Source organism: Salvelinus sp. IW2-2015, linkage group LG4q.1:29 (assembly GCF_002910315.2).
Source record: "Salvelinus sp. IW2-2015 linkage group LG4q.1:29, ASM291031v2, whole genome shotgun sequence".
NCBI lineage: Eukaryota > Metazoa > Chordata > Actinopteri > Salmoniformes > Salmonidae > Salvelinus > Salvelinus sp. IW2-2015.
In genome coordinates, this window is record NC_036842.1 from 21,425,721 (window position 1) to 21,437,733 (window position 12,013).

General features: G+C 46.9%; 1 protein-coding gene across 2 annotated transcripts in view; it reads left to right on the top strand.

Annotated features, from left to right (window-relative positions):
• The window catches only part of LOC111961652 (ephrin-A5b-like), a 67,948-nt gene that overhangs the window by 37,161 nt on the left and 18,774 nt on the right, over positions 1 to 12,013 (top strand). For both annotated transcript variants that reach the window (XM_023984081.2, XM_023984082.2), the window contains exon 2: positions 8,240 to 8,532. In XM_023984081.2, the coding sequence (XP_023839849.1) occupies positions 8,240 to 8,532 (293 nt within the window). The remainder of the gene's footprint in view (positions 1 to 8,239; positions 8,533 to 12,013) is intronic.

A 12,013-nucleotide genomic window follows, 5' to 3' on the forward strand; every position in this document is an offset into this window, starting at 1 on the left:
TTGTCACTGAGTGTCCTTGCCTCAGAAGAGGGGGTGGGGGGGAGAGAAGAGAGTGAGAGAGAGTGAGAGTGAGAGTGAGAGTGAGAGAGTGAGAGTGAGAGTGAGAGTGAGAGTGAGAGTGAGAGAGAGAGAAGAGAGAGAGAGAAGAGAGAGAGAGAGAGAGAAGGAGAAGAGAGAAGAAAGAGAGAAGAGAGAGAAAGAGAGAGAAGGAAGAGAGAGAAGAGAGAGAGAAGAGAAGAGGAGAGAGAGAGAGAGAGAGAGACGAGAGAGAGAGAGAGAGAGAGAGAAGAGAGGGGGGGGCAAGCGAGCGAGTGGACTATAGTAATGCTTTAGACTAACACAGGTAAAATCATGGAACCCACTGGACCAAAACATTCTATCAACCAGTTTTGTTTGAGGTAAATTTGACTGATGATAGATTATCTCTCTCTTGTGGAAGTGAGAGGAGAGGTGGCGTTAGCAGTTTGCTCATCAGGGTAGTATCTCCACTCCAATAACAATCACATCAAGTGGTGTGGTAAATGAGGTGGCCCATGGTTCAGTGACTGGGGCTAATCACTACAGTCTGCTAACTAGAACACAGTGATAATGATAGGCAGTAGGCAGAGGAGGATTCAGCTGCTGCTGGCAATGCTTGATTTAACACACAGTCCACCTTCTGCACTGTTATCAGCAGATAGACAGAGAGTCTCCACACATATGAATGCACATTCACACATGCGAAAATGTGCACACACACTGAATACACGCACGCACGCACACTCAATCACATGTACACATAGCCTACACACATCTTCCAACAGCTTTCTTTTCGTGTAGGGAATAGATGGAACCATGCCCAGATGAAATGAAGGCTCTTTAACCTGTGCTCAACTCTGCCGTCCATGACGATACTGAGATGAGATCCAAACTTCTAGGCCAGGTTTAAAAACACACATACACTGATCCAACACTAAGTGGATAGATGGACTGAGGGAGACAGAGCATCTGTTTTACGGTATGTCTCTATTTCTCTGGCATCGTACCTCAGACAGAGAAGTGTCTGACTCAGTGTTCTTTGGGATGGAAACTGGCCTGTCATGAGGTGATCTATCAAAAGAAGCTATCCCGCTCTGTTATTACCTCGTCTATCATCAGAAAGACACTGCAAATCCTTGGACAAATGTATATGAACAGCCAGTGACATGTGAATCGTATTGGCCCTTAGACAGCTTGCCCAGGATCAGATTTGTTGCTGTATTTTTAATGGTCAGTGTTAGGATTAGGGTTGGAAGAGCTGATCTGGAATCAGGTTTGAAGGTCACAGAGTATGAGGAGGAGTCAGTGTTGGCTTCAGCCAGGCCTGAGCAAGTGCTATAGGGCTAGGTGACCAGCTGGTATTGGTAATGTCCGGGCTGGTCCATCGATGATATCAGGGCGGGCTGCTTTGGTCCACTGGGTCTTGGCCTGTGGTTCTGGACCAGCCTTTGTTCCTGCTGTCCTCTGGTCTGGAGCTCAGAACATTGTGAGCTGCATCGCTAAACTCCCTGTGTGAGCGTTTGGCTATGAAACTCTTTAATGGGCCCACTGTGTAAATATTAGCCATGGGTTGGCATTTTAAATCCATTTTAAATGTGAAGATGAACTTGCCCTTTGAAAAGTCACAATGGCTGAGTTCTAGATATGTCCTCTTGGAGTGGTGTGTGTAGATGTGGATGTATACTACTAAGTATACTACTAAGGTAGCTAGCATGTATTTGAGCACACTTGTAATGCTGCAGAAGGTGTGAATGTGAAACACTGTCTGTTAAGGTGGTATGTGTTCATTTGAGCTTGGTCCCTTACAGGTGGTATGTGTGAATCTGAGCTTGGTCCCCTTTAGGTGGTATGTGTGAATCTGAGCTTGGTCCCCTTGTTAAGGTGGTATGTGTTCATTTGAGCTTGGTCCCCTTTAGGTGGTATGTGTGAATCTGAGCTTGGTCCCCTTAAGGTGTTTATGTGAATTCTGAACTTGGTTCCTTAAGGTGTATGTGTGAATCTGAGCTTGGTCCCCTTTAAAGTGGTATATCTGAATCTGAGGCTTGGTCCCCTTAGAAGTGGTATGTTCTGTCGATCTGAGTTGGTCTTAAGGTGTTTGTGTGAATCTGAGCTTGGTTCCCTTAAGGTGGTAATGTGTGAATCTGAGCTTGGTCCCCTTAAAGTGGTTTTATGTGAATCTGAGCTTGGTCCCCTTAAAGTGGTATGTCTGATCTGAGCTTGGTCCCTTAAGGTGGTATGTGTGAATCTGAGCTTGGTCCTCTTAAGGTGGTTTATGTGAATCTGAGCTTGGTTCCCTTAAGGTGGTATGTGTGAATCTGAGCTTGGTCCTCTTAAGGTGGTTTATGTGAATCTGAGCTTGGTTCCTTAAGGTGGTATGTGTGAATCTGAGCTTGGTCCCTTAAGGTGGTTATGTGAATCTGAGCTTGGTTCCTTATTAAGGTGGTATGTGTGATCTGAGCGCTTTGGTTCCTCTTAAGGTGGTTTGTGTGGATGTGTATGTATCCGTGGGGCTCTGGTTGTGGACTGATGGAGGAGGCTTTGACAGACACTTAGTGTCGAGGAGAGGGGGTCAGTAGAGGCGGGTTAGGGGGCCTAGAGGGGTGAGATTGAGGGGGCCAGGTGTTGTGGCTTGGCGCTGGCATGCCTGGCACTCAGTAGACGTTCTATGTTTAGCCCTTACATGATTTTACATGTGCTGGTTTTCCTGGGGCTGCTGGTGTTTGTTGAGGGGACAGATTGGGGGAAAGACCACCCCCTCTCACACTCTCACTGGCATCTACCGGCCCCTCTGGTTCCACTGTACCCATGCTACATCTAAAACAAGCAGATGTCGTATCCCTTCATTTCCCAACCTTGAATACAACCAATACCTTGAATACAACAAATATCCAACAGAAGCACTTCGCCTACTTTTCTTCCATCTCCCCACAGAACACTATCACTCGCCTTAGTCAATTTCACCCAACTATGATTTGTGTGAGACCTCCCTACTGGATGACTTGTGGTGTGTGTGAATGCTGTGGAGCCTTGTCATGGGTGGGTGATTGATTCCAGACATTGTGGTTTTCTCTCTCACCACTGCCCCCTCCCTGCTATACTGGGTTCAGGGTTGGTTTGGCCCAGGGCAGGGCGGGTTGGAGTTCCCTGGGGTGCAGTAAAGTGATAGGGCGGTGCAGGGGTTCAAATCGCCCCCGGAGAGAGGGGTCAGATGTCAAAGCCTGTGAGGGGGGTCAGGGTCACCATAGTCAAACACGGGATGAGGTAGACCCTTCCTGTACAGATCACTGCTGCTTATACCATTACCGTATGTGTGTGTGTGAGTGTGAGTGTGTGTGTGCGCGCGCTCATGTCCGCATGCATGCGTGTGTGCAAGTTTGTGTTTAATGAGAGGGCTGGGCAGCTCTGTTTGCTCTAAGGTGAAGCCTCATCCATCCACCATATTAAACTTCACCTTCCTCCCCTCAGCAGCCCCGCCACCTACTCAGCAGCTCCTAAGATGGACGACCCCGGGGTCATACCCGTCACCTCACTCAGACACTGGCCAAATACTGAGGCCCTGGCTGAATAATGGTCTGTCAGTGACCTCTAACCCCTGGCCTGGCTCTTATGTCAGATCAATATTCTCCTGTCCTATGGGAGTGGATTGTCTGATAATGATAGGTAGCATCTAGCCATCTAGACAGGCATCTATTAGTGCTCCCAGCTCACGCTCCATCAATGTCTTTATCTGCTGTAGATCTAGGTGTCTGTGTTTCTATGACCTAGGCTAGGGCTATATGCTACACTTGCTAGTTTGGTCCAAGGTACTGAGTGTGCCATTCTATGTGGGGTTATTTTAATAAGGCTTGGAGCCTCTTGAGTTATGTGGCTTCTGAGATAGACAGAGAGCACACGGAGATCTGTGTGTGTGTGTGTACCCTGGGGTTTGAGCACATCACGCATGTAAAAAGAGGTAGAACATAGCATTGTCGTAAGTCAGTGTGATGGCAACCTGTGTTAGGGTCGGCCTTGAGACCAGAGGGTAATGGTATTGGCTGTCAGCCCCTGGTGTTAAGCAGTGAGTGACCGAGCCCCGCGGTGTGTGTGCGTGCGTGTGTGTTAAGTGACACTCACCACATGCTGCCTCTTTCACCCTTTGACCACCAGAATAGCATCATCATTCATTAACCTGTCCTGTACTGTGAGTTAACTTCTTATGTCATTCATGGAAAACAGCTGAGAATCACTGTTAACTTCTCTTTCTCTCTTTGTCGCTCTCATTAGCACACTGGTTCTTACTCTGGTTCTCACTCTGGTTCTCACTGTTTCACACTGGTTCTCACACTGGTTCTCACACTGGTTCACACTGGTTCTCACACTGGTTCTCACACTGGTTCTCACACTGGTTCACACTGGTTCTCACTGGTTCTCACTCTGGTTCTCACTCTGGTTCTAACTCTGGTTCTCACTCTGATTCTCACTCTGGTTCTCACGCTGGTTCTCACTCTGGTTCTCACTCTGGTTCTCACGTTGGTTCTCACTCTCATACTCTAAATACTCTGTCTCCTGCTTTTACTGACCGTAACACATTGTAATGTTCTTGCCATGTAGGACCTACCTCACACAAACAGCCATGTGTTTTCAATCTAAAATTCAATAACTTTCGTCCCTGTCTGAGCAGCTCAGACAAAACGTTTTGTTCTCAGGGAAATGTACCACAAAAAAGAGAAAAGTGTCTATTTTATAGTCTTCTCTTTTCTCATCTCTTTTTGCTGTCAACGCCCAGTCTGACTCTGAACCCTGGCAGACAGCTCTGTCCGTGTGTCTGCACAGATGTGTGTGATCAGTGGAGGTAATGATGTCTGAACCATGGCTGGTGCTGGTGGTGTTGGTGGCACAGTGCTATGAGTGATCTGCCAGGTAGATGGAGGTCAGGCCTGGTGCCCCGAGGGAGAGGGGGAAACACCAGGCAGAGGGATAAATAGACTCCATATGGTGACATCAGTGCTCAGGGCCAAATGACCAGAGATGCATTAGCCTGTTAGCCACAGTGGTGTAATTACCTACCTAAAGAGCTCCCCCTAAGGTCAGGGACATGAACTACGGAGTGTGTGTGTGTGTGTGTGTGTGTGTGTGTGTGTGTGTGTGTGTGTGTGTGTGCGTGCGTGCGTGCGTGCGTGCGTGCGTGCGTGCGTGCGTGCGTGTGTGTGCACGTGTGTGTAGACACATTGCTTTTAGCAATGTAAAAAAACAATGTCATTCTGTGAGAGACAGTGCAGTTGAAACCCGTAATGTTTGCCCGCACAACCGTTTAGTTTGTATTTAGTCGTTTGTTCCATTATGTGGCTTGGAACAGGTCAGCGGTTTCATGTGGTCTGTGTCTCCTTTTTTCTCCTATTGTTATAAAACCATTGGAATTTGACCTCGCTCTGACACCACTGTAATCATGTATTATAGAAAACACCAGGAAGGCTTTCTCTCTCCCTCCTCCCCTCCTCTCATCCTCCCCTCCACTGAACCAGGGTGCAAACCATTCATTACCTGTGTTTGGTCACCAGAGAGAAAGAGAAGGGGGGAAAGAGAGGAGGAGAGGAGTGAAAAGAAGGATTATCGTTATGAGAGTGCTTTGTTAAGAGTGGTAGTCCCTGAATCATGCATGAGCCTGTCTAAGTGGCTGTGAGTAATTCAGCCAATCAGGCGTCATTAATCCCAATGACAGATAGAGATAGGATTTGTGTGTCTTCATTTTTAAAACTCTATTGGCTCATCGCGTCACATGAATGAATTTAACAAATGAAGGTGTTGATTTTTTAATGACGTCATTAGTTTTTGAGTTGTCAGCCTCACAGCCAGAGTTCTTTATTTCCTTGTCTGCCACATTGATGTTCGTTGTGAGAGACTTTGAGTGAACTCACAAAATAACTCTGACAAAACCCTGATGCTGATTTCCCCATTGAGCTCTGTCATTGAGCATTGAGCATTGTGCATTGTGAAGCATTACTGTAGTCTGAAGACATTCACTTAAAGATTGAAAACTCACACTTGCGGTGATATTGAGTGTCAGACCGAGACATATGTTTTAGCATTATGGTTTAGGATTATGGCTCAGTGTGGATTGATATTTGGTACTATCAGTCACAAGGCTCTCTCAGGTGTCTCTAGGAGGGTCAGAGTAATCCTCTCTGTGGTCCCTGCTTAGCTCCCCTGACATAAATCCTCTGCTCATCACTTTCAGAATGGTGACCACCCACGCCTCTCAGTTTAACTCTCTTCTCTAATCCATGCTAATCTTTATGGCAGGTCCCAGGTCAGATTTGAGTGACAGGTGAGAGCAGCTAAAGGTACACACAGGTTGAAAGGTAGCATTACAAGCTTAGAGAGATGGACAGACCAAGCTGGCTATCCCACAATGCCGCTGGCTAAGGAAGTGATACAGTACTTGCTAGTGGCTCTCTGGGGTTTGGTTGCTCTCTGTCAGTTATGGTATCAGTGAAAGGCTCAGAAACTGAGGCTGATTGAGGCCATGCTTTGCTGCCTGGAGTCACAGCACTCAGCTGGAGCATGAAAAGTGGGCCTTTGAGAGAGAAAAGAAGGCTTCAGTTTCATGTTTGACCAGGCTATAATTAGAGTGAAAACAAGGCTTCAGTTTCATGTTTGACCAGGCTATAATTAGAGAAAAATATGAGAATTTAGCTGACAAATCACACACAAAGACACAATCTCACACATACATGCAAGCACACACACACACACACACACACACACACACACACACACACACACACACACACACACACACACACACACACACACACACACACACACACACACACACACACACACACACACACACACACACACACACACACACACACACACACACACACTCCCTCCTCTGTGGCCGCACCAAACCCAGTAGGAGAGTCACTAATCCTGCAGCACATTTGCAATCCGTATAATGATAACCTGATACCCCCAGCAGGTCCCAGCCAACACACACCACCCTTTATACTCCTCACGCCTCTTAAAGCCTGGAAATGTACGTGTCAGTGGGAACAGCTGAACTGCCGTCCAACGCAACCTCCTCTCTCACCTGACCCTGAATCAGTTCTGAATGCTCCTCTCCCCCTGGAGAGGTTGTTAGGTGGGTGTAAGATCTGCTCCTGGGTCAGTGAATCTCAGTCCTTACATTGAGAAACCTCCCACAGAGCGCGAGTGAGTTCATCCGTATCGAATCATCACAGCACAGTATGCACAGTATCGGTTCCCAGCCTGTTCCCCTGGCCCCAGTGTGTCAATGAACAGAGGTGGAGTATTGAAGACATCCGCAGAATGTCAGTGATACCAAGCTCGGCCATTAGCGACTCTGAGATGCGCTGGCAATCTGTCTCCAATAAACGCATCAGAAATGCAACCGTATATGGCCTATGGGAATATGTGTTTCGCATCACTCCCCAGGAATGAATACCTGGCATATCTGGCTGATGTCCTCCTTCCTCTGGAGGGTCGCTCGGTTTACCCTGAAGCTCCATGTGAATCTGGTTGGAGCTGTTTCTGGGGCCTTGAGAAACACACTTTCTTCCCAGCACTGAGAGAGATTCCACCGGGTCTCCTCCATCAGCATGTCATATTGGTCTAATGAAAATTTCCCTCTTTTGAGGGGATCCTCTTAAATCTGCCAAAGGCCCGTGCTAACCAGAGGATTTGGACTTTGGCGCTGGGGGACTTTAATTTCAGCACTCTCATAAGTCATCGCAGCCCAGCTCAAACATTGATATGTGGCTTATGACTGACTAGCAGTCTGTCGTAAGATACTTTTTTACTGGTGGTAGAGGAGAGGTTTGAGCGCCCGCTCTAGAGCAGTGAGAGGATTGAGAATGACATGGTGGGATCCTGTAAACAAAACTAGATAGTAGGACGTATATGTGTCTTCTGTAGATCAGTCTGCAGTGTCTCTGTCAGACACATCTGGTTACATTTTCTCTCGTCTAGGGCTCTAGTTCACATACTTTTAGTATGCATCTTATGATACTCCCCTTCTTGAAGACATCACTGATCTGACATGACTAGATACAGTAGATGAGAGTTACACAATGAAGCCCTTGCTTATACCTGCCCTATAGTGTTAGATCAGTGATGACGTCCAGAAAGGTAGAATCATGGAAATGCATGTTAGAATCAGTACTATTAGACGTTGTAGTCTTGAAGAATCTTACTCAGAACCTCTCTGCTTCCCTTTCAGGTTCTACCGGGGTGACTACCACATCGACGTGTGTATAAATGACTACCTGGACGTCTTCTGTCCCCACTACCTGGACTATGTCCCTGAAGAGCGGACAGAGCGCTACGTCCTCTACATGGTCAACTACGACGGCTACAGCTCCTGTGACCACACCGCCAAGGGCTTCAAACGCTGGGAGTGTAACAGGCCCCACTCCCCCAACGGACCCCTGAAGTTCTCCGAGAAGTTCCAGCTCTTCACCCCCTTCTCTCTGGGCTTCGAGTTCCGCTCCGGCAGAGAGTACTACTACATCTGTGAGTAAATTTAATTTTTGACATCTTTATGGTAATTTAGCACATGCTTATGTTCAAATAAACCAAGTTAACAAAAGCATTCAGTATAAAGTATGTTCCATGCGGGAATCAAACCCCAACAAACTGAGTTAACACTGTTGTAACTACAGTACTATGATATGGGATACACGAATGCTTTGCTTAAAGGCAGAGAGAGAGACAGAGGGCTACCACAGTTATCCTGCATGGTATGGACATTTATGATATCAGTGGAGAGGTAACACAGTATTTTGTGAGCTCAGGCTACTTGGGCAGAACAGAACATACTTAGATGATTTAAGGGTATGATGTGAGAAAACATTATTTTGAGTCCATCCATGGAACTGACAACGGGGAAACAATAGCAAAGTAGAACTTTGTTTTGCAAGCCCTGGCAAAGAGGTTCAAACCTAAACATTTGCTGAGGGGAAAACATCTCCGTTCTCGTGGTCTCCCTCTGAAGAGTCTTTGTTACAAACTCGCCTCAGCTTTCTGCTGCTTGTGAGAAGGCCTCTTGAACACAAGCATCTGAAGCCATGTTTTTACAAGAGGAGTCGGAGCCCTACAGAGCAGAGAGCTGAGACTAAATAGGAGACAGCAAGGGGTGGCCTGCTAGGATACAGTATGTCTCCTTCCCCCTACAGAGATGGCTTCACTTAGGCCCACTCCTGAGTAGCATCAGCCCCGGCCTCAGACCCAAGCTGCCTGACGAATCGCCAGTCCTTAAAGACACATGATCTACTGATTTGCCTAATCTCCTAGGATGTTATTCTACTGGATTGAATATACAAAGGGTGGTGTGGGGCTTCTGTGTATATCGGTGAGTAGGTAATGGACTTTACCGTAGGATGTCTATCAGACTGTTTAATGTGCAAATAGGAGAGCCAAGATGTCTAAATAGCCATCAAGTATATATACAGTAGGGCTTTTACAGTGAAACTAAGGGAGAGAGAAAGAGAAAGAGAGACGGGGCACACGGCCTAAAGGCATTTCCCTCCTTGACAACAGTTAGAGATCAACTGTTAGACAGTTAGAGATTCACTCAAAAAAGAGACTGTTTTTCACCCAGAACATTGAGAGGAAGATGAAATAACAAACAGAGGTGTACGTAATCACACCCCGGGGAACATACTGAGGTGTACACTAATCTACTCCAACATCCTCTGAACTCTTGTCCCTCTATGTAGTTCCAGAAAAGCTGGATATCTCACAATAAACCATGTGATATTCGTTTCAGTATCACATTGCATGTGTCTGATCTGTCAAGTATAACAAAAGAGTTACATTATTAGATGATACTAGCACATGTTCTAACACTATTGGACAATGGAGCTGTGAACTTGCAACAAGTAAGTCAAACGTTTGGGAATTGATGTGTGCTGGTGTCAGCAACTCAGCGCCAACAACAACAACAACAACAGGCCTTCCCAGGGAGTTTTTCCTAGCCACCGGGCTTCTACACCTGCATTGCTTGCTGTTTGGGGTTTTAGGCTGGGTTTCTGTACAGCACTTTGAGATATCAGCTGATGTACGAAGGGCTATATAAATACATTTGATTTGATTTGACAGACGCCCCTTGGTCCCCCCTGTGGATAGTTAACCCCCCAGGAGAAGAGAGGAACGGGTGGGTTAAATCAAATGGATGACACCTGCGGTTGGTTGGCTCTGGGTCTCCGTCCGTCTGGCAGACAGACGCCTGCAGGAAGCCATCAGGGGGATCAGAAGGGGTGGCCTGGGGGGTCAGAGTTCAGCCTGTCCTGATGTCTGGATGTGAACCCGGGCTTCTCCCAGGCTTAGGGCTGCATGTTTTTCTAATAGAGCCAATAGGGAAGTCTGATCCTGATCTCAGGGGATAGAAATCCAATTTTCTGGGGAGACAGTTGAGAGTCTGGCTCTCCCTGTGTGTCTAGGGATGACTGTCTGCTGTAAAGCCCTGGCTTCAAAAGCCCAGGTCCTGCTCCGTAGAAACAGTCTGAAGATCTACATAGATAATGAGATGAACCCTGTTCAGACTTAAGTTACACGGCATCTGAGCCCCTAGCTTTTGTCTGGTGTTGTGTATGTCTGTGTGTGTCTGGTGTTGCGTATGTCTGTGTGTGTCTGGTGTTGCGTATGTCTGTGTGTGTCTGGTGTTGTGTATGTCTGTGTATGTGTGTGTCTGGTGTTGCGTATGTCTGTGTGTGTCTGCTGTTGGACACACACAGACATACACAAACACCAGACACACACAGACATACACAACACCAAGACACACACAGACATACACGACACCAGACACACACAGACATACGCAACCACAGACACACACAGACATACACAACACCAGACACACACAAGCATACACAACACCAGACGCACCGAAAAACACAACACCAGACAACACACAGACATACACAACACCAGACACACACAGACATACACAACACCCGACACACACAGACATACCAACACCGACACCACCACATATCAAACACACAACACACAACAGATAAACACAACACCACACGACACAACACAGAACATACACAACACCAGACACACACAGACAATACACAACACCAGACAGCACACAGACATACACACACCAGACACACACAGACATACCAACACAGACACACACAGAATACACAACACCAGACACACACAGACATACACAACACGCAGACACACACAAGATAGACACAACACCAGACACACACAGACATACACACACCAGACACACACGAATACACAACACAACAGACACACACAGACATACACAACACAGACACCACACAGACAGTACACAACACCAGAGCACACAACAAACACACACTATACACAACACCAGAACACACACAGATATACACAACACCAGACACACACAGACATACGCAACACCAGACCACACACAGACATACCACACCAGACACACCAGATATACACAACACAGACACACACAGAAACAACACCAACACACGCCACAGACAACACACACACCAGACACACACAGACAATAACACAACACAGACACACACAGACAATACGCAAACACCAGACACACACAGACATACACAACACCAGACACACACGACATACACAACACCAGACACAACAGATATACACAACACCAAGACACACAACACAGACATACACAACACCAGACACACACAGATATACACAACACCAGACACACACAGACATACGCAACACCCGAGAACACACACAGACATACGAAACACCCGACACACACAGACATACGCAAGCACCCGACACACACAGACATACACAACACCAGACACCACGACATAACACAACACCCACAGCAACACACAGACCAACACAACACCAGACACACACAGACATACACAACACCAGATACCACACACAGCACAGACATACACAACACCAGACACACACAGACATACACAACACCAGACACACACAGACATACACAACACAGAGCACACACATATGCATACCG